At 53.1% G+C, this 27,480-nt stretch overlaps 1 protein-coding gene across 2 annotated transcripts in view; it reads left to right on the top strand.

Moving 5' to 3' along the window:
• The window catches only part of dyrk1b (dual-specificity tyrosine-(Y)-phosphorylation regulated kinase 1B), a 139,311-nt gene that overhangs the window by 108,084 nt on the left and 3,747 nt on the right, over nucleotides 1–27,480 (top strand). For both annotated transcript variants that reach the window (XM_087980761.1, XM_087980760.1), the window contains exon 10: nucleotides 25,644–25,747. In XM_087980761.1, the coding sequence (XP_087836887.1) occupies nucleotides 25,644–25,747 (104 nt within the window). The remainder of the gene's footprint in view (nucleotides 1–25,643; nucleotides 25,748–27,480) is intronic.

The following is a 27,480-nucleotide window of genomic DNA, read 5'->3' as shown; positions in this document are numbered from 1 at the left end:
GGTCGCAGTTCAGGTGGGGGCGGGTCTGGTCCTCTATATCACAGGGGTACAGTACTGGTGGGGACAGGTCTGTCACTGTATAACACGGGTACAGTACTGGTGGGAACAGGTCTGTCGCTGTATAACACTGGGGTACAGTACTGGTGGGGACAGGTCTGTCACTGTATACGACTGGGGTACAGTACTGGTGGGGACAGGTCTGTCACTGTACAACACTGGGGTACAGTACTGGTGCGGACAGGGCTGTCGCTGTATAACACTGGGATACAGTACTGGTGGGGACAGGTCTGTGGCTGTATAACACTGGGATAAAGTACTGGTGGGGACAGGTTTCTCCCTGTAAAGCACTGGGGTACAGTACTGGTGGGGTCGGGTCTGTCCCTGTATAACGCTGGGGTACAGTTCTGGTGGGAACAGGTCTGTCCCTGTATAACACTGGGGTACAGTACCTGTGGGGACAGGTCCGTCCCTGTATAACACTTGGGTACAGTACTGGTGGGGGACAGGTCTGTGGCTGTGTAACACTGGGGTACAGTACTGGTGGGGACAGGTCTGTGGCTGTATAACACTGGGGTAAAGTACTGGTGGGGACAGGGCTGTCCCTGTATATCACTGGGGTACAGTACTGGTGGGGACAGGGCTGTCCCTGTATATCACTGGGGTACAGTACTGGTGGGGACAGGGCTGTCGCTGTCTAGCACTGGGGTACAGTACTGCTGGGGACATGTCTGTGGCTGTATAACACAGGGGTAAAGTACTGGTGGGTACAGGTCTCTCCCTGTAAAGCACTGGAGTACAGTGATGGTTGGGACAGGTCTGCCCCTGTATAACACTGGGGTACAGTACTAGTGGGGACAGATCTGTCACTGTACAACACTCTGGTACCGTACTGGTGGGGACAGGTTTCTCCCTGTAAAGCACTGGGGTACAGTACTGGTGGGGACAGGGCTGTCCCTGTATATCATTGGGGTACCGTACTGGGGGGGACAGGTCTGTCCCTGTATAACACTGGGGTACAGTACTGGTGGGGACGGGTCTGTCGCTGTATAACACTTGGGTAAAGTACTGGTGGGGACGGGTCTGACCCTGTATAATACTGGGTCGCAGTACAGGTGGGGGCGAGTCTGTCCCTCTATATCACAGGGGTACAGTACTGGTGGGGACACGTCTGTCACTGTATACGACTGGGGTACAGTACTGGTGGGGACAGGTCTGTGGCTGTACAACACTTTGGTACCGTACTGGTGGGGACAGGTCTGTTACTGTATAACACTGGGGTACAGTACTGGTGGGGACGGGTCTGTCGCTGTGTAACACTTGGGTACAGTACTGATGGGGACGGGTCTTACCCTGTGTAACACTGGGGTCCGGTACTGGTGGGGACAGGTCTGCCCCTGTATAACACTGGGGTACCGTACTGGTGGGGACAGATCTGTCACTGTATAACACTGGGGTACAGTACTGGTGGGACAGGTCTCTCCCTGTAAAGCACTGGGGTACAGTGATGTTTGGTACAGGTCTGCCCCTATATAACACTGGGGTACAGTACTGGTGGGGACAGGTCTGTCACTGTATAACACTGGGGTGCAGTAATGGTGGGGGACAGGTCTGTCCCTGTATAACACTGGGGTACAGTACTGGTGGGGACGGGTCTGTCGCTGTATAACACTTGGGTACAGTCCTGGTGGGGACAGGGCTGTCCCTGTATATCATTGGGGTACAGTACTGGTGGGGACAGGGCTGTCGCTGTATAGCACTGGGGTACAGTACTGGTGGTGACCGGTCTGACCCTGTATAACACTGGGGTACCGTACTGCGGGGGACAGGTCTGTCTCCGTAGAACACTGGGGTAGAGTATTGGTTGGGGGACAGGTCTGTCGCTGTATAACACTGGGGTACAGTACTGGTGGGGGACAGGTCTGTCCCTGTATAACACTGGGGTACAGTATTGGTGGGGACAGGTCTGTCCCTGTATAACACTGGGGGACAGTTCTGGTGGGGACAGTTCTGTAGCTGTATAACACTGGGATACAGTACTGGTGGGGACAGGTCTCTCCCTGTATAACACTGGGGTACAGTACTGGTGGGGACAGGGCTGTCGCTATATAGCACTGGGGTACAGTACTGGTGGGGACAGGTCTGTCACCGTGTAACACTGGGGTACAGTACTGATGGGGACAGGTTTGTCACTGTATAACACTGGGGTACAGTACTGGTGGGGACAGGTTTGTCACTGTATATCACTGGGGTACAGTACTGGAGGGGGCAGTTCTGTCACTGTTTAACTCTGGGGTACAGTTCTGGTGGGGACAGGTCTGTCCCTGCCAAAACTGGGGTACAGTACTGCTGGGGACAGGTCTGTCACTGTATAACACTGGGGTGCAGTAATGGTGGGGGACAGGTCTGTCCCTGTATAACACTGGGGTACAGTACTGGTGGGGGACAGGTCTTCCATGTATAACACGGGGTCGCAGTACAGGTGGGGGCGGATCTGGTCCTCTATATCACAGGGGTACAGTACTGGTGGGGACAGGTCTGACACTGTATAAACCTGCGGTACAGTACTGGTGCGGACAGGGCTGTCGCTGTATAGCACTGGGGTACAGTACTGGTGGGGACATGTCTGTGGGTGTATAACACTGGGGTACAGTACTGGTGGTACAGGGGTCTCCCTGTAAAGCACTGGAGTACAGTGATGGTTGGGACAGGTCTGCCCCTGTATAACACTGGGGTACAGTACTGGTGGGGACAGATCTGTCTCTGTACAACACTCTGATACTATACTGGTGGGGACAGGTCTGTCACTGTATAGCACTGGGGTACAGTACTGGTGGGGACATGTCTGTGGGTGTATAACACTGGGGTAAAGTACTGGTGGTACAGGGGTCTCCCTGTAAAGCACTGGAGTACAGTGATGGTTGGGACAGGTCTGCCCCTGTATAACACTGGGGTACAGTACTGGTGGGGACAGATCTGTCTCTGTACAACACTCTGATACTATACTGGTGGGGACAGGTCTGTCACTGTATAACACTGGGGTACAGTTCTGGTGGGGACGGGTCTGACCCTGTATAACACTGGGGTACAGAACTGGTGGGGACAGGACTGTCTCTATATTAACACTGTGGTACAGTACTGGTGGGGACAGGTCTGACCCTGCAAAACACTGGGGTACAGTACTGGTGGGGACAGGACTGTCTCTGTATAACGCTGGGGTACAGTACTGGTGGGGACAGGACTGTCTCTGTATTAACACTGGGGTACAGTACAGGTGGGTACAGGTCTGTCGCTGTGTAACACTGGGGTACAGTACTGATGGGGGACAGGTCTGTATCTGTATAACACTGGGGTACAGTACTGGTGGGGACAGGACTGTCTCTGTATAACACTGGGGTACAGAACTGGTGGGGACAGGACTGTCTCTATATTAACACTGTGGTACAGTACTGGTGGGGACAGGTCTGACCCTGCAAAACACTGGGGTACAGTACTGGTGGGGACAGGACTGTCTCTGTATAACGCTGGGGTACAGTACTGGTGGGGACAGGACTGTCTCTGTATTAACTCTGGGGTACAGTACTGGTGGGGACAGGACTGTCTCTGTATAACGCTGGGGTACAGTACTGGTGGGGACAGGACTGTCTCTGTATTAACACTGGGGTACAGTACTGGTGGGGACAGGACTGTCTCTGTATAACACTAGGATATAGTACTGGTGGGGACAGGGCTGTCCCTGCATAACACTGGGGTACAGTACTGGTGGGGACAGGACTGTCTCTGTATAACGCTGGGGTACAGTACTGGTGGGGACAGGTCTGTCGCTGTATAACACTGGGGTACAGTACTGGTGGGGACAGGTCTGTCGCTGTATAACACTGGGGTACAGTACTGGTGGGGACAGGTTTGTCACTGTATAACACTGGGGTACAGTACAGGTCAGGACAGGTCTGTCACTGTATAACACTGGGGTACAGTACTGGTAGGGATAGGTCTGGCTGTATAACACTGGGATACAGTACTGGTGGGGACAGGTCTGTCGCTGTATAACACTGGGGTACAGTACTGGTGGGGACAGGTCTGTCACTGTATAACACTGGGGTACGGTACTGGAGGGGGCAGTTCTGTCACTGTATAACACTGGGGTACAGTTCTGGTGGGGACAGGTCTGTAGCTGTATAACACTGGGATACAGTTCTGGTGGGGACAGGTCTGTAGCTGTATAACACTGGGATACAGTACTGGTGGGGACAGGTCTGTCCGTGTACAACACTGCGGTACAGTACTGGTGGGGACAGGTCTGTCCCTGCATAACACTGGGGTACAGCACTGGTGGGGACGGGTCTGTCCCTGCCAAAACTGGGGTACAGTACTGCTGGGGACAGGTCTGTCACTGTATAACACTGGGGTGCAGTACTGGGGGGGACAGGGCTGTTGCTGTATAGCACTGGGGTTACAGTACTGGTGGGGACAGGTCTGTCCCTGTATAACACTGGGGTACAGTACTGGTGGGGGACAGGTCTTCCATGTATAACACTGGGTCGCAGTTCAGGTGGGGGCGGGTCTGGTCCTCTATATCACAGGGGTACAGTACTGGTGGGGACAGGTCTGTCACTGTATAACACGGGTACAGTACTGGTGGGGACAGGTCTGTCACTGTATACGACTGGGGTACAGTACTGGTGGGGACAGGTCTGTCACTACAACACTGGGGTACAGTACTGGGGGGGATAGGTCTGTCACTGTACAACACTGGGGTACAGTACTGGTGCGGACAGGGCTGTCGCTGTATAACACTGGGATACAGTACTGGTGGGGACAGGTCTGTGGCTGTATAACACTGGGATAAAGTACTGGTGGGGACAGGTTTCTCCCTGTAAAGCACTGGGGTACAGTACTGGTGGGGTCGGGTCTGTCCCTGTATAACGCTGGGGTACAGTTCTGGTGGGAACAGGTCTGTCCCTGTATAACACTGGGGTACAGTACCTGTGGGGACAGGTCCGTCCCTGTATAACACTTGGGGTACAGTACTGGTGGGGACAGGGCTGTCGCTGTATAGCACTGGGGTACAGTACTGGTGGTGACAGGTCTGACCCTGTATAACACTGGGGTACCGTACTGCGGGGGACAGGTCTGTCTCCGTAGAACACTGGGGTAGAGTATTGGTTGGGGGACAGGTCTGTCGCTGTATAACACTGGGGTACAGTACTGGTGGGGGACAGGTCTGTCCCTGTATAACACTGGGGTACAGTATTGGTGGGGACAGGTCTGTCCCTGTATAACACTGGGGTACAGTTCTGGTGGGGACAGGTCTGTAGCTGTATAACACTGGGATACAGTACTGGTGGGGACAGGTCTCTCCCTGTATAACACTGGGGTACAGTACTGGTGGGGACAGGGCTGTCGCTATATAGCACTGGGGTACAGTACTGGTGGGGACAGGTCTGTCACCGTGTAACACTGGGGTACAGTACTGATGGGGACAGGTTTGTCACTGTATAACACTGGGGTACAGTACTGGTGGGGACAGGTTTGTCACTGTATATCACTGGGGTACAGTACTGGAGGGGGCAGTTCTGTCACTGTTTAACTCTGGGGTACAGTTCTGGTGGGGACAGGTCTGTCCCTGCCAAAACTGGGGTACAGTACTGCTGGGGACAGGTCTGTCACTGTATAACACTGGGGTGCAGTAATGGTGGGGGACAGGTCTGTCCCTGTATAACACTGGGGTACAGCACTGGTGGGGACGGGTCTGTCCCTGCCAAAACTGGGGTACAGTACTGCTGGGGACAGGTCTGTCACTGTATAACACTGGGGTGCAGTAATGGTGGGGGACAGGTCTGTCCCTGTATAACACTGGGGTACAGTACTGGTGGGGACGGGTCTGTCGCTGTATAACACTTGGGTACAGTCCTGGTGGGGACAGGGCTGTCCCTGTATATCATTGGGGTACAGTACTGGTGGGGACAGGGCTGTCGCTGTATAGCACTGGGGTACAGTACTGGTGGTGACCGGTCTGACCCTGTATAACACTGGGGTACCGTACTGCGGGGGACAGGTCTGTCTCCGTAGAACACTGGGGTAGAGTATTGGTTGGGGGACAGGTCTGTCGCTGTATAACACTGGGGTACAGTACTGGTGGGGGACAGGTCTGTCCCTGTATAACACTGGGGTACAGTATTGGTGGGGACAGGTCTGTCCCTGTATAACACTGGGGGACAGTTCTGGTGGGGACAGTTCTGTAGCTGTATAACACTGGGATACAGTACTGGTGGGGACAGGTCTCTCCCTGTATAACACTGGGGTACAGTACTGGTGGGGACAGGGCTGTCGCTATATAGCACTGGGGTACAGTACTGGTGGGGACAGGTCTGTCACCGTGTAACACTGGGGTACAGTACTGATGGGGACAGGTTTGTCACTGTATAACACTGGGGTACAGTACTGGTGGGGACAGGTTTGTCACTGTATATCACTGGGGTACAGTACTGGAGGGGGCAGTTCTGTCACTGTTTAACTCTGGGGTACAGTTCTGGTGGGGACAGGTCTGTCCCTGCCAAAACTGGGGTACAGTACTGCTGGGGACAGGTCTGTCACTGTATAACACTGGGGTGCAGTAATGGTGGGGGACAGGTCTGTCCCTGTATAACACTGGGGTACAGTACTGGTGGGGGACAGGTCTTCCATGTATAACACGGGGTCGCAGTACAGGTGGGGGCGGATCTGGTCCTCTATATCACAGGGGTACAGTACTGGTGGGGACAGGTCTGACACTGTATAAACCTGCGGTACAGTACTGGTGCGGACAGGGCTGTCGCTGTATAGCACTGGGGTACAGTACTGGTGGGGACATGTCTGTGGGTGTATAACACTGGGGTAAAGTACTGGTGGTACAGGGGTCTCCCTGTAAAGCACTGGAGTACAGTGATGGTTGGGACAGGTCTGCCCCTGTATAACACTGGGGTACAGTACTGGTGGGGACAGATCTGTCTCTGTACAACACTCTGATACTATACTGGTGGGGACAGGTCTGTCACTGTATAACACTGGGGTACAGTTCTGGTGGGGACGGGTCTGACCCTGTATAACACTGGGGTACAGAACTGGTGGGGACAGGACTGTCTCTATATTAACACTGTGGTACAGTACTGGTGGGGACAGGTCTGACCCTGCAAAACACTGGGGTACAGTACTGGTGGGGACAGGACTGTCTCTGTATAACGCTGGGGTACAGTACTGGTGGGGACAGGACTGTCTCTGTATTAACACTGGGGTACAGTACAGGTGGGTACAGGTCTGTCGCTGTGTAACACTGGGGTACAGTACTGATGGGGGACAGGTCTGTATCTGTATAACACTGGGGTACAGTACTGGTGGGGACAGGACTGTCTCTGTATAACACTGGGGTACAGAACTGGTGGGGACAGGACTGTCTCTATATTAACACTGTGGTACAGTACTGGTGGGGACAGGTCTGACCCTGCAAAACACTGGGGTACAGTACTGGTGGGGACAGGACTGTCTCTGTATAACGCTGGGGTACAGTACTGGTGGGGACAGGACTGTCTCTGTATTAACTCTGGGGTACAGTACTGGTGGGGACAGGACTGTCTCTGTATAACGCTGGGGTACAGTACTGGTGGGGACAGGACTGTCTCTGTATTAACACTGGGGTACAGTACTGGTGGGGACAGGACTGTCTCTGTATAACACTAGGATATAGTACTGGTGGGGACAGGGCTGTCCCTGCATAACACTGGGGTACAGTACTGGTGGGGACAGGACTGTCTCTGTATAACGCTGGGGTACAGTACTGGTGGGGACAGGTCTGTCGCTGTATAACACTGGGGTACAGTACTGGTGGGGACAGGTCTGTCGCTGTATAACACTGGGGTACAGTACTGGTGGGGACAGGTTTGTCACTGTATAACACTGGGGTACAGTACAGGTCAGGACAGGTCTGTCACTGTATAACACTGGGGTACAGTACTGGTAGGGATAGGTCTGGCTGTATAACACTGGGATACAGTACTGGTGGGGACAGGTCTGTCGCTGTATAACACTGGGGTACAGTACTGGTGGGGACAGGTCTGTCACTGTATAACACTGGGGTACGGTACTGGAGGGGGCAGTTCTGTCACTGTATAACACTGGGGTACAGTTCTGGTGGGGACAGGTCTGTAGCTGTATAACACTGGGATACAGTTCTGGTGGGGACAGGTCTGTAGCTGTATAACACTGGGATACAGTACTGGTGGGGACAGGTCTGTCCGTGTACAACACTGCGGTACAGTACTGGTGGGGACAGGTCTGTCCCTGCATAACACTGGGGTACAGCACTGGTGGGGACGGGTCTGTCCCTGCCAAAACTGGGGTACAGTACTGCTGGGGACAGGTCTGTCACTGTATAACACTGGGGTGCAGTACTGGGGGGGACAGGGCTGTTGCTGTATAGCACTGGGGTTACAGTACTGGTGGGGACAGGTCTGTCCCTGTATAACACTGGGGTACAGTACTGGTGGGGGACAGGTCTTCCATGTATAACACTGGGTCGCAGTTCAGGTGGGGGCGGGTCTGGTCCTCTATATCACAGGGGTACAGTACTGGTGGGGACAGGTCTGTCACTGTATAACACGGGTACAGTACTGGTGGGGACAGGTCTGTCACTGTATACGACTGGGGTACAGTACTGGTGGGGACAGGTCTGTCACTACAACACTGGGGTACAGTACTGGGGGGGATAGGTCTGTCACTGTACAACACTGGGGTACAGTACTGGTGCGGACAGGGCTGTCGCTGTATAACACTGGGATACAGTACTGGTGGGGACAGGTCTGTGGCTGTATAACACTGGGATAAAGTACTGGTGGGGACAGGTTTCTCCCTGTAAAGCACTGGGGTACAGTACTGGTGGGGTCGGGTCTGTCCCTGTATAACGCTGGGGTACAGTTCTGGTGGGAACAGGTCTGTCCCTGTATAACACTGGGGTACAGTACCTGTGGGGACAGGTCCGTCCCTGTATAACACTTGGGGTACAGTACTGGTGGGGACAGGGCTGTCGCTGTATAGCACTGGGGTACAGTACTGGTGGTGACAGGTCTGACCCTGTATAACACTGGGGTACCGTACTGCGGGGGACAGGTCTGTCTCCGTAGAACACTGGGGTAGAGTATTGGTTGGGGGACAGGTCTGTCGCTGTATAACACTGGGGTACAGTACTGGTGGGGGACAGGTCTGTCCCTGTATAACACTGGGGTACAGTATTGGTGGGGACAGGTCTGTCCCTGTATAACACTGGGGTACAGTTCTGGTGGGGACAGGTCTGTAGCTGTATAACACTGGGATACAGTACTGGTGGGGACAGGTCTCTCCCTGTATAACACTGGGGTACAGTACTGGTGGGGACAGGGCTGTCGCTATATAGCACTGGGGTACAGTACTGGTGGGGACAGGTCTGTCACTGTATACGACTGGGGTACAGTACTGGTGGGGACAGGTCTGTGGCTGTACAACACTTTGGTACCGTACTGGTGGGGACAGGTCTGTCACTGTATAACACTGGGGTACAGTACTGGTGGGGACGGGTCTGTCGCTGTATAACACTGGGGTACAGTAATGGTGGGGACAGGTCTGTCCCTGTATAACACTTGGGTACAGTCCTGGTGGGGACAGGGCTGTCCCTGTATAACACTGGGGTACAGTACTGGCGGGGACAGGTCTGACCCTGTATAACACTGGGGTACAGTACTGGCGGGGACAGGTCTGTCCCTGTATAACACTGGGGTACAGTACTGGTGGGGACAGGTCTGTCCCTGTATAACACTGGGGTACAGTTCTGGTGGGGACAGATCTGTCACTGTACAACACTCTGGTACCGTACTGGTGGGGACAGGTCTGTCACTGTATAACACTGGGGTACAGTACTGGTGGGGACAGGTTTGTCACTGTATATCACTGGGGTACAGTACTGGAGGGGGCAGTTCTGTCACTGTTTAACTCTGGGGTACAGTTCTGGTGGGGACAGGTCTGTCCCTGCCAAAACTGGGGTACAGTACTGCTGGGGACAGGTCTGTCACTGTATAACACTGGGGTGCAGTAATGGTGGGGGACAGGTCTGTCCCTGTATAACACTGGGGTACAGCACTGGTGGGGACGGGTCTGTCCCTGCCAAAACTGGGGTACAGTACTGCTGGGGACAGGTCTGTCACTGTATAACACTGGGGTGCAGTAATGGTGGGGGACAGGTCTGTCCCTGTATAACACTGGGGTACAGTACTGGTGGGGGACAGGTCTTCCATGTATAACACGGGGTCGCAGTACAGGTGGGGGCGGATCTGGTCCTCTATATCACAGGGGTACAGTACTGGTGGGGACAGGTCTGTCACTGTATACGACTGGGGTACAGTACTGGTGGGGACAGGTCTGACACTGTATAACCCTGCGGTACAGTACTGGTGCGGACAGGGCTGTCGCTGTATAACACTTGGGTAAAGTACTGGTGGGGACGGGTCTGACCCTGTATAACACTGGGGTACAGTACAGGGGGTGACAGGTCTGTCCCTGTATAACACTGGGGTACAGTACTGGTGGGGACGGGTCTGTCCCTGTATAACACTTGGGTACAGTACAGGGGGGGACAGGTCTGTCCCTGTATAACACTGGGGTACAGTACTGGTGGGGACGGGTCTGTCCCTGTATAACACTTGGGTACAGTACAGGGGGGGACAGGTCTGTCCCTGTATAACACTGGGGTACAGTACTGGTGGGGACGGGTCTGTCCCTGTATAACACTTGGGTAAAGTACTGGTGGGGACGGGTCTGACCCTGTATAATACTGGGTCGCAGTACAGGTGGGGGCGAGTCTGTCCCTCTATATCACAGGGGCACAGTACTGGTGGGGACACGTCTGTCACTGTATACGACTGGGGTACAGTACTGGTGGGGACAGGTCTGTGGCTGTACAACACTTTGGTACCGTACTGGTGGGGACAGGTCTGTCACTGTATAACACTGGGGTACAGTACTGGTGGGGACGGGTCTGTCGCTGTATAACACTGGGGTACAGTAATGGTGGGGACAGGTCTGTCCCTGTATAACACTTGGGTACAGTCCTGGTGGGGACAGGGCTGTCCCTGTATAACACTGGGGTACAGTACTGGTGGGGACAGGTCTGTCACTGTATAACACTGGGGTACAGTACTGGTGGGGACAGGGCTGTCCCTGTATATCACTGGGGTACAGTACTGGTGGGGACAGGGTTGTCGCTGTATAACACTGGGGTACAGTACTGGCGGGGACAGGTCTGACCCTGTATAACACTGGGGTACAGTACTGGCGGGGACAGGTCTGTCCCTGTATAACACTGGGGTACAGTACTGGCGGGGACAGATCTGTCACTGTACAACACTCTGGTACCGTACTGGTGGGGACAGGTCTGTCACTGTATAGCTCTGGGGTACAGTTCTGGTGGTGACAGGTCTGACCCTGTATAACACTGGGGTACCGTACTGGGGGGGATAGGTCTGTCCCTGTATAACACTGGGGTACCGTACTGGTGGGGACAGATCTGTCACTGTACAACACTCTGGTACCGTACTGGTGGGGACAGGTCTGTCCGTGTATAACACTGGGGTACAGTTCTGGTGGTGACAGGTCTGACCCTGTATAACACTGGGGTACCGTACTGCGGGGGACAGGTCTGTCCCTGTATAACACTGGGGTACAGTACTGGTGGGGACGGGTCTGTCCCTGTATAACACTTGGGTAAAGTACTGGTGGGGACTGGTCTGACCCTGTATAATACTGGGTCGCAGTACAGGTGGGGGCGAGTCTGTCCCTCTATATCACAGGGGTACAGTACTGGTGGGGACACGTCTGTCACTGTATACGACTGGGGTACAGTACTGGTGGGGACAGGTCTGTGGCTGTACAACACTTTGGTACCGTACTGGTGGGGACAGGTCTGTCACTGTATAACACTGGGGTACAGTACTGGTGGTGACAGGTCTGCCCTTGTATAACACTGGGGTACAGTGCTGGTGGGGACGGGTCTGTCGCTGTATAACACTTGGGTACAGTCCTTTTGGGGACAGGGCTGTCCCTGTATCTCACTGGGGTACAGTACTGGTGGGGACAGGGTTGTCGCTGTACAGCACTGGGGTACAGTACTGGTGGTAACAGGTCTGACCCTGTATAGCACTGGGGTAGAGTATTGGTGGGGGACAGGTCTGTCGCTGCATAACACTGGGGTACAGTACTGGTGGGGGACAGGGCTGTCCCTGTATATCACTGGGGTACAGTACTGGTGGGGACGGGTCTGTCGCTGTATATCACTGGGGTACAGTACTGGTGGTGACAGGTCTGACCCTGTATAACACTGGGGTACAGTACTGGTGGGGACGGGTCTGTCGCTGTATAACACTGGGGTACAGTACTGGTGGGGACAGGTCTGTCCCTGTATAACACTGGGGTACAGTACTGGTGGGGACGGGTCTGACCCTGTGTAACACTGGGGTCCAGTACTGTGTGGACCGGTGTGTAGCTGTATAACACTGGGCTACAGTACTGGTGGGGACAGGTGTGTGACTGTATCACATTGGGATACAGTAGTGGTGGAGACACGCCTGTCACTGTACAACACTGTGGTACCGTACTGGTGGGGACAGGTCTGTCCCTGCATAACACTGGGGTTCAGTACTGGTGGGGACAGGTCTGACCCTGTATATCACTGGGGTACAGTACTAGAGGGGGCAGGTCTGTCTCTGTACAACACAGTGGAACAGTACTGGTGGGTACCGGGCTGTCGCTGTACAGCACTGGGGTACAGTACTGGTGGGTACGGGTCTGTCCCTGCAGAATACTGGGGTACAGTACTGGTGGGGACGGGTCTGTCCTTGTATAACACAGGGGTACAGTACTGGAGGCGGCAGTTCTGTCACTATATAACACTGGGATACAGCGCTGGTGCGGACAGGTCTGTCCCTGTTTCACACTGGGGGACGGTACTGGTGGGGGACAGGTCTGTCCCTGTATAATACTGGGGTACAGTATTGGTGGGGACAGGTCTGTCCCTGTATAATATGTATACAGTACTGGTGGGGACAGGTCTGTCCCTGTATAATATGTATACAGTACTGGGGCGATTGAGAGTTATAAGGTAGCCAGGAAGGACCTGAAGAGAGAGCTAAGAGCAGCAAGGAGGGGTCATGAAAGGTCCTTAGTTGGTAGGATTAGGGAAAACCCTAAGGCTTTCTATAGGTATGTCAGGAATAATAGAATGACTAGGGTAGGAATAGGTCCAGTCAAGGATAGTAGTGGGAAGTTGCGTGTGGAGGCTGAAGAGATTGGGGAGACACTGAATGAATACTTTTCGTTAGTATTCAATCAGGAACAGGACATTGTTGTCAATGTGAGTACCGAGTCACAATTAAGTAGAATGGATGGCTTTGAGGTATGTAGAGAAGAGGTGTTGGAAATTCTGGAAAGGTTGAAAATAGATAAGTCTCCTGGGCCTGATGGCATTTATCCTAGGATTCTCTGGGAAGCAAGGGAGGAGATTGCAGAGCCATTGGCCTTGATTTTTATGTCCTCGTTGTCTACAGGAGTAGTGCCAGAAGATTGGAGGCTAGCAAATGTGGTTCCCTTGTTCAAGAAGGGGAGTAGAGATAACCCTAGTAACTATAGGCCGGTGAGTCTCACTTCTGTTATGGGCAAAATCTTAGAGAGAATTGTAAGGGATAGGATTTATGAACATCTGGATAGGAATAATGTGATCAAGGATAGTCAGCATGGTTTTGTGAAGGGCAGGTCGTGCCTCACAAACCTTATTGAATTCTTTGAGAAGGTGACTAAGGAGGTGGACGAGGGGAAAGCAGTAGATGTGGTGTATATGGATTTTAGTAAGGCGTTTGATAAGGTTCCCCATGGTAGACTACTGCAAAAAATACGGAGGTATGGCATTGAGGGTGAGTTGGAGGTTTGGATTAGGAGTTGGCTGGCTGGAAGAAGACAGAGGGTAGTAGTTGATGGCAAAGGTTCATCTTGGAGTGCCGTCACTAGCGGTGTTCCGAAAGGATCTGTTTTGGGACCATTGTTGTTTGTCATTTTTATAAATGACCTGGGGGAGGGGTTAGAAGGTTGGGTGAGCAAGTTTGCGGATGATACGAAAGTCGGAGGAGTTGTAGACAGTGAGGAAGGATGTGGCAGGTTACAGCGGGATATAGATAAGCTGCAGAACTGGGCAGAAAGGTGGCAAATGGAGTTCAATGTAGCTAAGTGTGAGGTGATTCACTTTGGTAAGGGTAATAAAAAGATGGGGTACTGGGCTAACGGTCGGATACTTGGTAGTATGGAGGAGCAGAGGGATCTTGGTGTCCATGTACACAAATCTTTGAAAGTTGCCACCCAGGTGAAGAAGGCATATGGCGTACTGGCTTTTATTGGTAGAGGAATTGAGTTCCGGAGTACTGAGGTCATGTTGCAGTTGTATAAGACTCTGGTGCGGCCGCACCTGGAGTATTGTGTGCAGTTTTGGTCGCCATACTATAGGAAGGATGTGGAGGCACTGGAACGGGTGCAGAGGAGGTTTACCAGGATGTTGCCTGGTATGGTAGAAGGATCGTATGAGGAAAGGCTGAGGCACTTGGGGTTGTTTTCATTGGAGAAAAGAAGGTTTAGGGGTGACTTGATAGAGGTGTATAAGATGATTAGGGGTTTAGATAGGGTCGACAGTGAGAATCTTTTTCCACGTATGGAGTCAGCTATTACAAGGGGGCATAGCTTTAAATTAAGGGGGGGGTAGGTATAGGACAGATGTTAGGGGTAGGTTCTTTACTCAGCGAGTCGTGAGTTCATGGAATGCCCTGCCAGTAGCAGTGGTGGACTCTCCCTCATTATGGGCATTTAAGCGGGCATTGGATAGGCATATGGAGGATAGTGGGCTAGTGTAGGTTAGGTGGGCTTGGATCGGCGCAACATCGAGGGCCGAAGGGCCTGTACTGCGCTGTATTCTTCTATGTTCTATGTACTTGTGGGGACAGGTCTGTACCTGTATAACACTGGGATACCGCTGTCCCTGTACCGCACTGGGGTACATTACTGGTGGGGACGGGTCTGTCCCTGTATTACACTGGGTTACAGCACTGGTGGGGACTGGTCTCTCCCTATATAACACTGGGTACAGCACTGGTGGGGAAGGGTCTGACCCTGTATAACACTGGGGTACAGTACTGATGGAGACAGGTCTGTCGCTGTATAACACTTGGGTACAGTACTGGTGGGTACAGGTCTGTCCCTGTGTAACACTACGGTCCAGTACTGGTGTGTAGCTGTATAACACTGTGGTACCGTACTGGGGGGGACAGGTCTGTCCCTGTATAACACTGGGGTGGAGTATTGGTTGGGGACAGGTCTGTCGCTGTATAACACTGGGGTACAGTGCTGGTGGGGACAGGTCTGTAGCTGTATAACACTGGGGTACAGTACTGGTGGGGACGGGTCTGACCCTGTATAACACTGGGGTACAGTACTGGTGGGGACAGGTCTGTCCCAGTATAACACTGGGGTACAGCGCTGGTGGGGACAAGTCTGTTCCTATCAACACTGGGGTACAGTACTGTTGGGGATAGGTTTGTCACTGTATAACACTGGGGTACAGTATTGGTGGGGGACAGGTCTGTCCCTGTATAACACTGGGGTGCAGTACTGGTGGGGGACATGTCTGTCCCTGTATAACACTGGTGTACAGTACTGGTAGGGACAGATCTGCCGCTGTATATCGCTGGGGTACAGTACTGGTCGGGACAGGTCTGTCCCTGTGTAATGCTTGGGTACAGTACAGGTGGGGACAGCTCTGTCCCTGTATAACACTGGGGTACTGTACTGGTGGGGACAGGTCTGTCACTGTGTAACGTGGATACAGTACTGGTGGGGACTGCTCTGTCCCAGTGTAAAACTGGGGCACAGTACTGGAGGTCCAGGTCTGTCCCTGTCCAGCACTGGGGTACAGTACTGGTGGGGACAGGTCTGTAGCTGTATAACACGGGTACGGTACTGTTGGAGACAGGTATGTCCCTGTTTTACACTGGGCACAGTACTGGTGGGGACACGTCTGTCCCTGTATAACACTGGGGTACAGTACTAGTGGGGGACAGGTCTTTCCCTGGAAAACACTGGGGTACAGTACTGGTGGGGACAGGTCTGTCACTGTATAACACTGGGGCACAGTACTGGTGGGGACACGTCTGTCATTGTATAATACTGGGGTACAGTACTGGTGGGGACAGGTCTGTCGCTGTATAACACTGGGGTATAGTACTGGTGGGGACAGGTCTGTCCCAGTTTTACAATGTGGGACAGTACTGGTGGGGGACAGGTCTGTTGCTGTATAACACTGGGATACAGTACTGGTGGAGAGAGGTGTGTCGCTGTATAACACTGGGGTACAATACTGGTGGGGGACAGGTCTGTCACTGTATAACACTTGGGTACAGTACTGGTGGGGGACAGGTCTGTCACTGTATAGCTCTGGGATACAGTACTGGTGGGGACCGGTCTCTCACTGTATAACACTGGGGGACAGTACTGGTGGGGAGGGATGTGTCCTTGTATAACACTGGGGTACAGTACTGATGGGGACGGGTCTGTCCTTGTATCACACTGGGGTACAGTACTGGTGGGGACAGGTCTGTCGCTGTATAAGACTCGGGTACAATACTGGTGGGGACAGTCTGTCCCTGTATAACACTGGGGTACAGTACTGGTGGGGACGGGTCTCTCACTGTATAACACTGGGGTGCAGTACTGGTGGGGACATGTCTGTCCCTGTTTTACAATAGGAGACAGTACTGGTGGGGGACAGGTCTGTTGCTGTATAACACTGGGGTACAGTACTGGTGAGGAGAGGTGCGTCGCTGTATAACACGGGTACAATACTGGTGGGGGACAGGTCTGTCGCTGTATTACACTGGGGTACAGTACTGGTGGGGGCAGGTCTGTCCCTGTATAACACTGGGGTACAGTACTGGTGGGGAGGGGTCTGTCCCTGTATAACACTTGGGTGCAGTACTGGTGGGGACAGGTCTGTCCCTGTTTTACAATGGGGTACAGTACTGGTTGGGAGAGGCCTGTCGCTGTATAACACTGCGGTACAATACTGGTGGGGTACAGTTCTATTGCTGTATAACACTGGGGTACAGTACTGGTGGGGGCAGGTCTGTCACTGTATAACACTGGGGTACAGTACTGGTGGGGGCAGGTCTGTCACTGTATAACACTGCTGTTCCGTACTGGTGGTGACAGGTCTGTCCCTGTTTTACAATGGGGGACAGTACTGGTGAGGACAGGTCTGTCGCTGTGTAACACTGGGGTGCAGTACTGGTGGGGACAGGTCTGTCACTGTATAACACTGGGTTACAGTACTGGTGGGGACAGGTCTGTCACTGTATAACACTGGGATGCAGTCCTGATGGGAGGGACAGGTCTGTCCCTGTATAACACTGGGGCACAGTACTGGTGGGGACACGTCTGTCGTTGTATAACACTGGGGTACAGTACTGGTGGGGACAGGTCTGTCCCTGTATAACACTGGGGCACAGTACTGGTGGGGACACGTCTGTCGTTGTATAACACTGGGGTACAGAACTGGTGGGGACAGGTCTGTCCCTGTATAACACTGGGGCACAGTACTGGTGGGGACAGGTCTGTCCCTGTATAACACTGGGGTTCAGTACTGGTGGGGACGGGTCTGTCCCTGCATAACACTGGGGTACAATACTGGTGGGGGACAGGTCTGTCGCTGTATAACACTGGGGTACAGTACTGGTGGGGACGGGTCTGTCCTTGTATAACTCTGGGGTACAGTACTGCTGAGGACAGGTCTGTCACTGTATAACACTGGGGTACAGTACTGCTGAGGACAGGTCTGTCACTGTATAACACTGGGGTACAGTACTGGTGGGGACAGTCTGTCCCTGTATAACACTGGGGTACAGTACTGGTGGGGACGGGTCTGTCCCTTTATAACGCTGGGGTACAATACTGGTGGGGGACAGGTCTGTCACTGCATAACACTGGGGTACAGTACTGCTGAGGACAGGTCTGTCACTGTATAACACTGGGGTACAGTACTGGTGGGGACCGGTCTCTCACTGTATAACACTGGGGTACAGTACTGGTGGGGATGGGTCTGTCCTTGTATCATACTGGGGTACAGTACTGGTGGGGACAGGTCTGTCCTTGTATAACTCTGGCGTACAGTACTGCTGAGGACAGGTCTGTCACTGTATAACACTGGGGTACAATACTGCTGAGGACAGGTCTGTCGCTGTATAGCACTGGGGTACAGTACTGGTGGGGACGGGTCTGTCCCTTTATAACACTGGTGTACAATACTGGTGGGGGACAGGTCTGTTGCTGTATAACACTGGGGTACAGTGCTGGAGGGGGCAGGTCTGTCACTGTATAGCTCTGGGGTACAGTACTGGTGGGGACGGGTCTCACTGTATAACACTGGGGTGCAGTAATGGTGGGGACAGGTCTGTTCCTGTATAACACTGGGGGACAGTACTGGTGGGGGACAGGTCTGTTGCTGTATAACACTGGGGTACAGTACTGGTGGGGAGAGGTGTGTCGCTGTATAACACTGGGGTACAGTACTGGTGGGGGACAGGTCTGTCACTGTATAACACTGGGGTACAGTGATGGTGGTGACAGGTCTGTCACTGTATAACACTGGGGTACCGTGCTGGTGAGGGCAGGTCTGTCACTGTATAGCTCTGGGGTACAGTTCTGGTGGGGACGGGTCTCTCACTGTATAACACTGGGGTGCAGTACTTGTGGGGACGGGTCTGTCCCTGCATAACACTGGGGTACAATACTGGTGGGGGTACAGGTCTGTTGCTGTATAACACTGGGGTACAGTACTGGTGGGGAGAGGTCTGTCACTGTATAACACTGGGGTACAGTACTGGTGGGGACAGGTCTGTCCCTGTATAACACTGGGATACAGTACTGGTGGGGACAGGTCTGTCCCTGTTTTACAATGGGGGACAGTACTGGTGAGGACAGGTCTGTCGCTGTGTAACACTGGGGTGCAGTACTGGTGGGGACAGGTCTGTCACTGTATAACACTGGGTTACAGTACTGGTGGGGACAGGTCTGTCACTGTATAACACTGGGATGCAGTCCTGATGGGAGGGACAGGTCTGTCCCTGTATAACACTGGGGCACAGTACTGGTGGGGACACGTCTGTCGTTGTATAACACTGGGGTACAGTACTGGTGGGGACAGGTCTGTCCCTGTATAACACTGGGGCACAGTACTGGTGGGGACACGTCTGTCGTTGTATAACACTGGGGTACAGTACTGGTGGGGACAGGTCTGTCCCTGTATAACACTGGGGCACAGTACTGGTGGGGACAGGTCTGTCCCTGTATAACACTGGGGTTCAGTACTGGTGGGGACGGGTCTGTCCCTGCATAACACTGGGGTACAATACTGGTGGGGGACAGGTCTGTCGCTGTATAACACTGGGGTACAGTACTGGTGGGGACGGGTCTGTCCTTGTATAACTCTGGGGTACAGTACTGCTGAGGACAGGTCTGTCACTGTATAACACTGGGGTACAGTACTGCTGAGGACAGGTCTGTCACTGTATAACACTGGGGTACAGTACTGGTGGGGACAGTCTGTCCCAGTATAACACTGGGGTACAGTACTGGTGGGGACGGGTCTGTCCCTTTATAACGCTGGGGTACAATACTGGTGGGGGACAGGTCTGTCACTGCATAACACTGGGGTACAGTACTGCTGAGGACAGGTCTGTCACTGTATAACACTGGGGTACAGTACTGGTGGGGACCGGTCTCTCACTGTATAACACTGGGGTACAGTACTGGTGGGGATGGGTCTGTCCTTGTATCATACTGGGGTACAGTACTGGTGGGGACAGGTCTGTCCTTGTATAACTCTGGCGTACAGTACTGCTGAGGACAGGTCTGTCACTGTATAACACTGGGGTACAATACTGCTGAGGACAGGTCTGTCGCTGTATAGCACTGGGGTACAGTACTGGTGGGGACGGGTCTGTCCCTTTATAACACTGGGGGACAGTACTGGTGGGGGACAGGTCTGTTGCTGTATAACACTGGGGTACAGTACTGGTGGGGAGAGGTGTGTCGCTGTATAACACTGGGGTACAGTACTGGTGGGGGACAGGTCTGTCACTGTATAACACTGGGGTACAGTGCTGGTGTTGACAGGTCTGTCACTGTATAACACTGGGGTACCGTGCTGGTGAGGGCAGGTCTGTCACTGTATAGCTCTGGGGTACAGTACTGGTGGGGACGGGTCTCTCACTGTATAACACTGGGGTGCAGTACTTGTGGGGACGGGTCTGTCCCTGCATAACACTGGGGTACAATACTGGTGGGGGTACAGGTCTGTTGCTGTATAACACTGGGGTACAGTACTGGTGGGGAGAGGTCTGTCACTGTATAACACTGGGGTACAGTACTGGTGGGGACAGGTCTGTCCCTGTATAACACTGGGATACAGTACTGGTGGGGACAGGTCTGTCCCTGTTTTACAATGGGGGACAGTACTGGTGAGGACAGGTCTGTCGCTGTGTAACACTGGGGTGCAGTACTGGTGGGGACAGGTCTGTCACTGTATAACACTGGGTTACAGTACTGGTGGGGACAGGTCTGTCACTGTATAACACTGGGATGCAGTCCTGATGGGAGGGACAGGTCTGTCCCTGTATAACACTGGGGCACAGTACTGGTGGGGACACGTCTGTCGTTGTATAACACTGGGGTACAGTACTGGTGGGGACAGGTCTGTCCCTGTATAACACTGGGGCACAGTACTGGTGGGGACACGTCTGTCGTTGTATAACACTGGGGTACAGTACTGGTGGGGACAGGTCTGTCCCTGTATAACACTGGGGTTCAGTACTGGTGGGGACGGGTCTGTCCCTGCATAACACTGGGGTACAATACTGGTGGGGGACAGGTCTGTCGCTGTATAACACTGGGGTACAGTACTGGTGGGGACGGGTCTGTCCTTGTATAACTCTGGGGTACAGTACTGCTGAGGACAGGTCTGTCACTGTATAACACTGGGGTACAATACTGGTGGGGGACAGGTCTGTCACTGCATAACACTGGGGTACAGTACTGGTGGGGACGGGTCTGTCCCTTTATAACGCTGGGGTACAATACTGGTGGGGGACAGGTCTGTCACTGCATAACACTGGGGTACAGTACTGCTGAGGACAGGTCTGTCACTGTATAACACTGGGGTACAGTACTGGTGGGGACCGGTATCTCACTGTATAACACTGGGGTACAGTACTGGTGGGGACGGGTCTGTCCCTTTATAACGCTGGGGTACAATACTGGTGGGGGACAGGTCTGTCACTGCATAACACTGGGGTACAGTACTGCTGAGGACAGGTCTGTCACTGTATAACACTGGGGTACAGTACTGGTGGGGACCGGTCTCTCACTGTATAACACTGGGGTACAGTACTGGTGAGGTTGGGTCTGTCCTTGTATCATACTGGGGTACAGTACTGGTGCGGACAGGTCTGTCCTTGTATAACTCTGGCGTACAGTACTGCTGAGGACAGGTCTGTCACTGTATAACACTGGGGTACAATACTGCTGAGGACAGGTCTGTCGCTGTATAGCACTGGGGTACAGTACTGGTGGGGACGGGTCTGTCCCTTTATAACACTGGTGTACAATACTGGTGGGGGACAGGTCTGTTGCTGTATACCACTGGGGTACAGTGCTGGAGGGGGCAGGTCTGTCACTGTATAGCTCTGGGGTACAGTACTGGTGGGGACGGGTCTCACTGTATAACACTGGGGTGCAGTAATGGTGGGGACAGGTCTGTTCCTGTATAACACTGGGGGACAGTACTGGTGGGGGACAGGTGTGTCGCTGTATAACACTGGGGTACAGTACTGGTGGGGGACAGGTCTGTCACTGTATAACACTGGGGTACCGTGCTGGTGAGGGCAGGTCTGTCACTGTATAGCTCTGGGGTACAGTACTGGTGGGGACGGGTCTCTCACTGTATAACACTGGGGTGCAGTACTTGTGGGGACGGGTCTGTCCCTGCATAACACTGGGGTACAATACTGGTGGGGGTACAGGTCTGTTGCTGTATAACACTGGGGTACAGTACTGGTGGGGAGAGGTGTGTCGCTGTATAACACTTGGGTACAGTACTGGTGGGGGCAGGTCTGTCACTGTATAGCTCTGGGGTACAGTACTGGTGGGAGACAGGTCTGTCGCTGTATAACACTTGCTTACAGTACTGGTGGGAGACAGGTCTGTCGCTGAATAACACTTGCTTACAGTACTGGTGGGGACAGGTCTGTCACTGTATAGCTCTGGGGTACAGTACTGCTGGGGACAGGTCTGTCACTGTATAACACTGGGGTACAGTACTGGTGAGGACAGGTCTGTCCCTGTATAACACTGGGGTACAGTACTGGTGGGGACGGGTCTTTCCATGCATAACACTGGGGTACAATACTGGTGGGGGACAGGTCTGTCGCTGTATAACACAGGGGTACAGTACTGGTGGGGACAGGTCTGTCGCTGTATAACACTGGGGTACGGTACTGGTGGGGGCAGGTCTGTCACTGTATAACACTGGGGTGCAGTACTGGTGGGGACGGGTCTGTTCCTGCATAACACTGGGGTACAATACTGGTGGGGGGACAGGTCTGTTGCTGTATAACACTGGGGTACAGTACTGGTGGGGAGAGGTGTGTTGCTGTATAACACTTGGGTGCAGTACTGGTGGGGACAGGTCTGTCACTGTCTAACACTTGGGTACAGTACTGGTGGGGGCAGGTCTGTCACTGTATAGCTCTGGGGTACAGTACTTGTGGGAGACCGGTCTGTCGCTGTATAACACTTGCTTACAGTATTGGTGGGGACCGGTCTGTCCTTGTATATCACTGGGGTACAGTAATGGTGGGGACGGGTCTGTCCTTGTATAACACTGGGGTACAGTACTGGTGGGGACAGGTCTGTTGCTGTATAACACTGGGGTACAGTACTGGTGGGGACGTGTCTCTCACTGTATAACACTGGGGTACAGTACTGGTGGGGACAGTCTGTCCCTGTATAACACTGGGGTACTGTACTGGTGGGGATGGGTCTGTCGCTGTATAACACTGGGGTACAGTGCTGGTGGGGGCAGGTCTGTCACTGTATAGCTCTGGGGTACAGTACTGGTGGGGACGGGTCTCTCACTGTATAACACTGGGGTACAGTATTGGTGGGGACAGGTCAGTCCCTGTTTTACAATGGGGTACAGTACTGGTGGGGGACAGGTCTGTTGCTGTATAACACTGGGGTACAGTACTGGTGGGGAGAGGTGTGTCGCTGTATAACACTGGGGTACAATACTGGTGGGGGACAGGTCTGTCACTGTATAACACTGGGGTACAGTACTGGTGGGGACGGGTCTGTCCCTGTATAACACTGGGGTACAGTATGGCGGGGACAGGTCTATCCCTGTATAACACTGGGGTACAGTACTGGCGGGGACAGGTCTGTCCCTGTATAACACTGGGGTACAGTACTGGCGGGGACAGGTCTGTCCCTGTATAACACTGGGGTACAGTACTGGCGGGGACAGGTCTGTCCCTGTATAACACTGGGGTACTGTACTGGTGGGGATGAGTCTGTCCCTTTGTAACACTGGTGTACAATACTGGTGGGGGACAGGTCTGTCGCTGTATAACACTGGGGTGCAGTGCTGGTGGGGGACAGGTCTGTCACTGTATAGCTCTGGGGTACAGTACTGGTGGGGACAGGTCAGTCCCTGTTTTACAATGGGGGACAGTACTGGTGGGGGACAGGTCTGTTGCTGTATAACACTGGGGTACAGTACTGGTGGGGACAGGTCAGTCCCTGTTTTATAATGGGGTACAATACTGGTGGGGGACAGGTCTGTCGCTGTATAACACTGGGGTACAGTACTGGTGGGGGACAGATCTGTCCCTATATAACACTGGGGTACAGTACTGGTGGGGACCGGTCTGTCCCTGTATAACACTTGGGTACAGTACTGGTGGGGACAGGTCTGTCCCTGTATAACACTGGGGTACAGTACTGGTGGGGGACAGATCTGTCCCTGTATAACACTGGGGTACGGTAATGGTGGGGACAGGTCTGTCCCTGTATAACACTGGGGTACAGTACTGGTGGGGGACAGATCTGTCCCTATATAACACTGGGGTACAGTACTGGTGGGGACCGGTCTGTCCCTGTATAACACTTGGGTACAGTACTGGTGGGGACCGGTCTGTCCCTGTATAACACTGGGGTACAGTACTGGTGGGGACCGGTCTGTCCCTGTATAACACTGGGGTACAGTACTGGTGGGGACAGGTCTGTCCCTGTATAACACTGGGGTACAGTACTGGCGGGGACAGGTCTGTCCCTGTATAACACTGGGGTACGGTAATGGCGGGGACAGGTCTGTCCCTGTATAACACTGGGGTACGGTAATGGCGGGGACAGGTCTGTCCCTGTATAACACTGGGGTACAGTACTGGTGGGGGACAGATCTGTCCCTATATAACACTGGGGTACAGTACTGGTGGGGACCGGTCTGTCCCTGTATAACACTTGGGTACAGTACTGGTGGGGACCGGTCTGTCCCTGTATAACACTGGGGTACAGTACTGGTGGGGACCGGTCTGTCCCTGTATAACACTGGGGTACAGTACTGGTGGGGACAGGTCTGTCCCTGTATAACACTGGGGTACAGTACTGGCGGGGACAGGTCTGTCCCTGTATAACACTGGGGTACGGTAATGGCGGGGACAGGTCTGTCCCTGTATAACACTGGGGTACAGTACTGGCGGGGACAGGTCTGTCCCTGTATAACACTGGGGTACGGTAATGGTGGGGACAGGTCTGTCCCTGTATAACACTGGGGTACAGTACTGGCGGGGACAGGTCTGTCCCTGTATAACACTGGGGTACAGTACTGGTGGGGACAGGTCTGTCACTGTATAACACTGGGGTACAGTACTGGCGGGGACAGGTCTGTCACTGTATAACACTGGGGTACGGTACTGGTAGGGACAGGTCTGTCCCTGTATAACACTGGGGTACAGTACTGGTAGGGACAGGTCTGTCCCTGTATAACACTGGGGTACAGTACTGGTGGGGACAGGTCTGTCCCTGTATAACACTGGGGTACAGTACTGGTAGGGACAGGTCTGTCACTGTATAACACTGGTATATAGTCTGGTGGTTTGGATGTGTTCTGTCTTGTGTACTTTGGTTGTATAGTTGTCACACTGCACTGGTCCCCTATTGTTTAGTTGAATGCTGAGTTTTGATTGAGTTACTTGTTTCCCTTTGAGATTGTTGATTGACAGTGACCTGACAGTGGATTACGGTTGTCCTTCCTGGCCACTTGAACATTTTCTTTCACTTCCTGCTTTTTTTGTGGTGCCATTGTTGGCTGGATGTGCTGTATATTTGTGCTGTGTGTGTGTGCTGAATTTTCCTGTTTTATTATCTCCTGTCTCTCCCTTGTTGTCCCCATGTGTACCTGCTCCTGGACATCTCCTCTGCTAACCATTCACCGTTCCTACTCTCAGGTGGTTCCAGTGGGTCTTCAAGTGACAACCCGAATCAACGGTACACCAGCCGCTACTGCAATGGCACCGAAGCTCAAACAGACTATGAAATGCACAGTCCACAGGTACGGAATCTCCGAACCTCTCGGCTCAATCATGTAGCCTTCGAGCAGTGCATGGCGGGGGTTGAGTGGGTGGCTGATGGGCCATTGCCAAGCTGGTCCCTTTACCAATCCCTGGCCCTCAGTGCCACACAGCATATCTGCCACAGTGAAGACTTGCCAGCAGTTTCCAACATGCCCTTGGAGCCAGAAGCAGAGCAGAACAGAGAAGCCTGTGACAAACGATTCTCGTCTTCCACAAGTTTCCGCCCTCCCTCCCACTCTCCCTACCTTCCCACAGGTGCTATCTCTCAGACGTGAATCTGAATGGAAGCAGAGACAATGCACTGAGGTCTTTCTTGAGTTGAACATTTTGAAGAGACAAAGTATTGGAGACATCTTTTCAGGGTCCCGGATCCCAGTGAACATCCTTTTGTTTTTCATCTTGTGTGTAAATGCACTGATTCTGAATTGTGTTTGTCTTCATTCTGTGTGTCTGCTTATCTGTACGTTTTGGTGAACTGACTTACATTAATTAGTGTCTCTGTCTTACTGTGTGTCTGTCTCCCTCACTTTGTGCATGTCTTTCTTACTCATGTGTTTGGTGTGCGTGATTGTCTCTCTATCTAGATTTTCATGTTTGTGCGTGTCTCTATCTAGATGTACGTATGTTTGTGCGTGTCTCTCTATCTGGATGTAGATGTATGTGTGTTAGTTCCTGCTTGTTTGATTGCCTTCTCTCTCTCTCTCCTTCCCTCTGATCTTGACCTTTCTGCCTTCCTGTGTCTATGTGTGTGTGTGAGAATGTGTGTGAATATGTGCATGTGTGTGTGTTAAATTTGTCTCCTTCTCCTCCTCTTCACGCTGTGGGAAGTGGCTTACGCCCTGTGCCCAGTGTGCCATGATGGCCAACTTCCTGCGGCTGTGTTTGATTTGCTGCATCCCTCAGTGTTTGGGGAGAGAGGGTTTGGAGTGTCTCTGCAGCTGAGTTGGGAACGTTCAAAAGCAATGCTTTCCATTCAGTCTTTCAACCCAGTCTGCATGCTCTCAGTTCCCATGAGGTAAGGCAGTCAGCCCCCACCGTGGGAATACACATGCACTATCCACTGGGAACCAACCACAAACAGGGCAATGAGCCTCATCCCTCCCGTCTCGAACTTCCTCGAATATCAGACAATATCCTCGGCATGTAGCTTGCAGATGAAGGTTTTTGCAGTTCATTCCCCCAGTCCCTGGCGTTCAGCCCCAGAACGGGACCAGTGGCTACCCCAAGTGTCTGCCACATCCACCTTTAAGACAGATTTGACACTGTGAAATTGGACAGCGAGCAGGTCAGGGTGCATGGGCTGTGAGGGCACTCGTGACAGAGTCAGCTCCCTGCCTTCCTCCACTATCTGGAGGGTCAATGCCTCCATTGCAGCCCGTTGGACAGGCGTGCACCCACACACAGTCAGAGACAGACACACAAACCTGCAAGCACACTATTGTCTGTGGTGTACACTGCTGGCTATGGGCCAGGTGCCAGGCAGCAGTTTTCCATACCCAGTGCAGTTAGCACTTACTGACCCTGCCTGCTGCTTTTCACTTGAGGTGAAATGATGCCCTCATTGAGATCTCTAGCAGTATTCAGAGGAGTTGATAAACTTTCTATCCTGTGGAAGGAGAGGAGATTCCAGAACAGGACCCAGTTACAGTACAGCTCAACCTTGATCTGATTGAATAGGGGATCAGGCAGGAGGGCTGAATCACTACATTCC

Source organism: Chiloscyllium plagiosum, unplaced genomic scaffold (assembly GCF_037043375.1).
Source record: "Chiloscyllium plagiosum isolate Xiang-an unplaced genomic scaffold, Cpla_swu_hap1 HiC_scaffold_38, whole genome shotgun sequence".
Taxonomy (NCBI): Eukaryota; Metazoa; Chordata; class Chondrichthyes; order Orectolobiformes; family Hemiscylliidae; genus Chiloscyllium; species Chiloscyllium plagiosum.
This window is presented reverse-complemented; position numbering and strand designations above follow the sequence as displayed.